Source organism: Euprymna scolopes, chromosome 43, assembly GCF_053919585.1.
Source record: "Euprymna scolopes isolate OS-2025 chromosome 43, ASM5391958v1, whole genome shotgun sequence".
Classification (NCBI taxonomy): Eukaryota; Metazoa; Mollusca; class Cephalopoda; order Sepiida; family Sepiolidae; genus Euprymna; species Euprymna scolopes.
This window is the reverse complement of record NC_136524.1, coordinates 29,932,501-29,936,532: the sequence shown is the minus strand read 5'-3', so window position 1 is coordinate 29,936,532 and position 4,032 is coordinate 29,932,501. Positions and strand designations below refer to the sequence as shown.

Here is a 4,032-nt window from a genome sequence, read left to right as displayed (position 1 = left end):
TGTTGATATATTTTTTCTAACATTTTTTAAATGTACTGTATTTAAATATACTTTATTTACACAGAATATATATATATATAATAAAATAATCATCCCTATTTATAAATTCAAGATTGACGTTACCTTTTTTGTTTATTAAATTGTTATGTAAAAGTAGAGAAGAGTTACATAATACCTGCCAACCTGATAAAATAAGTATACACACACACACACACACACACACACACACACACACACACACACACACACACACACACACACACACACATATATATGTACATACATTATGATGTATATATATATTATATATATTATATTATATATATATATATATATTATATATTATATTATTTATATTATATTATATATATTATTATATATATTATATATTATATATATGATATTATATATATATATTTTTTTTTCTTTACACAGTGATCACCACTTATCAAGGCCCGGAAGCCACTCAGGGATAAGGGTTATTGCAAGTACATTATGTTAGTGTGGAGATTTGATGAAGTGTTTACTTAAGGGGGCGGTTCATTAGGAATTTGTTAATGTTAGACTTGAAGACATCCAAGTTGTAGTCAGGTGGGAAGCAGGCAGACGGAACAGAGTTCCACAGGCATGCAGTTCTAAGAAAGAAGCTTTGTTCATGGAATCCACGTTTTGATTTAGGCACAGATAAAGAGTGGGGAAAATTTTCACAGTGGATTCAGCTAGACGAGTGTTTTTAGTGAAAGATTGGCAAGGAGGGACCAGAGATTGGAGTTCAGACGAGCACCTGCCATGGAAATAACGATAAAACAAGGATAGGCTTGCAACGTCTCTTCTGTGGGAGAGAGGTTGCAGGGTAGAGAAAAGGGCATCCCCCACTAAGCCACGAAGTCTATTTTGTACTCTGTCAAGGCAGGATAGGCTGTTTTTAGCAGCTCCTTCCCAGATATGACAACAATATTCCATCCTTTGACGTACTTGGCTTTTATATAGATAGAGAATTGCATCAGTAGTGAGATATCTTCTGGAACGGTAGAAGGATCCAACCATCTTTCCAGCGACCTTGGCAACAGACTTGATGTACGTGTTCCATTTCAGATCAGGAGTAAAGGTCAAACCCAGAAGCTTGTCAAAACACGGGGCCTCACCCAGACAAGAGCCATCCATCCCAATTGATGCCAGATGGGGATCAGAGCGTTGATGATGTAAGGATAGGAGTTAGGTTTTGGATGCATTAAAGGTAACCAGCCACGTCTTCCCCCACTGAACCACGCGCTCGAGATCAGAGGAGAGAGAATCAGAGAGAACTTTGTCATTTACAGCCTTTGATGTGTTGCCGTAGATCAGCGGTTCTCAACCTTTTTTGACCCATGGACCCCTTTTCCCTTCTTTTTTTTCTTGGTGGACCCCCTTATAATTTTTGGTCATAAAACAATATTCTATTTCTCAATATAATTTTTTGAGCTTTTAATAAACAAATAAATATTATATAATTAAACTTTATTTTTAAATGAAAACTGATTTAATGCAAATAAAGTATTTTACAACAATTATAATAATGAAAACTTGATTAACGCTAACTGTTTTTTGTGTTTTTTTTTTGTAAATTCACGTAATGGAATGAATGTGTGTGTGTGTGTGTGTGTGTGTGTGTGTGTGTGTGTGTGTGTGTGTGTGTGTGTGTGTGTGTGTGTGTGTGTGTGTGTGTGTGGTTTTGGTACTTATGCAGGATACGGGGCGTGCTATTTTGTAGATAGGATTTTTAAGTTATACTCAATTTTTACGGTATGTTTTGTTCCATTAAATTGTTAGGTGAATGTACATACATCTCAACCTTTTCCTGGCTATCGCCCCCAAAAGCTATTTTTGACTTAAGTTAATTCATAATCGCCTCCAAGAATAAATAATAACAAATGTTGTAATTATGACTAACCAACACTAGAAACATTTTGTACATGCAAATGGAAAACAAATTAATTAAAAATAATTTTATTGCAAATTTACAAGAAATGTAGAGAGTCTAACTAGTGTGAGCCCTGAGATTGGTGATGTTTCGCTAAAAATTCAATGTCAGGTTTAATATTACTCAAGCAGACACGAATATCTCCACGAGAAATAATGTCAAATCTGTTTCGTTCCTTCTGTAAAATGTGATTCACAGCGCTGAATCCAGTTTCGACAAGATATGATGTTGGGAAACACAAAAGGATTTTGGACATTTGTGACCACAAATTTGGATACATTGATTTTACAGTGTTTGATTGCCAAAATGCACACAAAGTTTCTCTTTTGAACTTGATTTGCAATTCATCATTGCATTTTATCTCGATGATTTCCTCCTGGATATTTCGTGTGCACTGAGAGGATCACAATCGAATGGGTCAATCATCCATGGCTCAATAGTGAAGTCAAATAAATCGGAAAATCTGATTTCTAGATCATTTTTCATGGCTGACAGATGGTTACAATAAATAACAATGTCATTTTCACATAAGTCGATTTCCGCTAGTTCGGGTATATTATCAAATTGCCTTCGTTTTAAATTAAGTTGAAACATATTAAGTTTTTCAACAAAAGCTCTCATCACCCGTTTACAGTCTATCAGGGTTATCATTTTTCCTTGCAACAGAAGAGAGACTTCATTTAACTTACGGAAGATCCAACTAAGATAGTGTATATTTTTCTTTTGAGCTTGAATTTCGATAGCTAAGTCTGACTGTCCTTCTGTTTGTAGGAATACAACTATTGCATTAAATAAGTTTACAAATCTTTGCAAACAGTTGCCTTTGGATAGCCACCGGACATCGGTATGCAAAAGGAGTCTTATATATTGTTCGTCAGTATCAACACAAAATTTTCCAAAAAGACGGTCACATTTACTGTTAGATTTGATTTTGTTTATTGTTTTTATAACAGTATTCATTGACTGATTTAGAATAGGGCTTAAATTTTTGGCCATGAGTTGATGCCTATGTAGCACACAGTGTATAGCTAAAATATCGGGGCACAGCTTTTTCAAAAAAGAAATAAATCCTTTGTGTCTTCCCACCATAACCATTGCACCATCAGTAGCACATGAAACTAAATTTTTAGTATATGGAATATCTTTTTCTTCAAAAAAAGTTTTCACAGCAGAAAATATGGAAGCGCCTGTAGTGTCAGTCTCCAACAGTTTTACAAACAATAAATCCTCTTGTAATGCACAATTATTATCAAAATATCGGACATATCCCATTAAAAGAGCCTTATTGTCAACAACAGCACTTTCGTCGATTTGAATGGAAAAGTTTGTAGTTTTCAATCTTTGAATTAGTACGTCTTCGATATAATCTGACATTTCATCAATTCTCCTACGGATAGAATCATTACTCAAAGGTATTGCCTTAATGATGGATGAAGGATCTTGATTCATAATTTCTGTTATTACTGCTTCTACTGCAGGCTTAATAATCTTTTCAGCTGCCGTATGTGAGCTACCTGTTTTCGCAATAATTTCAGCAATTTTGTAGGAGGCAATTAGTCCACCGTCATTAATTTTTGTCTGCTTCTTAAATAATGAAATCAAAGTACTACGACTTTCTAACGCAGATTTCAATTCCTGAAAATATTCGATAGGCTTACTGACTTTATCGGGGTGTTTTCTTCTCATGTGGTCTGAAAGCCGAGAGGGTTTCATGGCTTCATTGGATAAAGATTGATGACACATGAGGCAAAAGGGCTGCTTTGGGTCTGTAGAGTTTTTGATGAATCCATATTGTAAGTACCCATCTTTATACTGTCGACACTTCTTTTTTGCTGAGCTTGCCATAAAAAAATAAGGGTGCGAGCTGTAATAAACTAGCGTATGGTCGCAAGAAAAAAAAAATACGGACAAATTGAGTAAGATTAAATTATTTTTATTCTCACCACAAAGCAAAAGGTTGTTTGTTTGTTTTTTATTATTTCCTTGATGGCGTCGACGGCAACGGTGAGTTTGTTGATTCGGCAGTCGGTGACGGCGGTGGTGCGAGAGCTTACCACGATGGTGGCGACGAT

At 35.2% G+C, this 4,032-nt stretch overlaps 1 protein-coding gene across 1 annotated transcript; it reads right to left on the bottom strand.

The window, feature by feature from the left end:
* Positions 1–2,317: 2,317 nt before the first annotated feature.
* LOC145268419 (zinc finger BED domain-containing protein 5-like) lies at positions 2,318–3,703 on the bottom strand. Its single transcript, XM_080123978.1, has one exon. It carries the CDS (start codon positions 3,701–3,703, stop codon positions 2,318–2,320), a length of 1,386 nt encoding a protein of 461 aa, XP_079980104.1.
* Positions 3,704–4,032: the final 329 nt, after the last annotated feature.

Bases quoted from the DNA above. Each gene is read 5' to 3' on its own strand.
- LOC145268419 (XM_080123978.1), bottom strand. From the start codon at position 3,703: ATGTGTCATCAATCTTTATCCAATGAAGCCATGAAACCCTCTCGGCTT.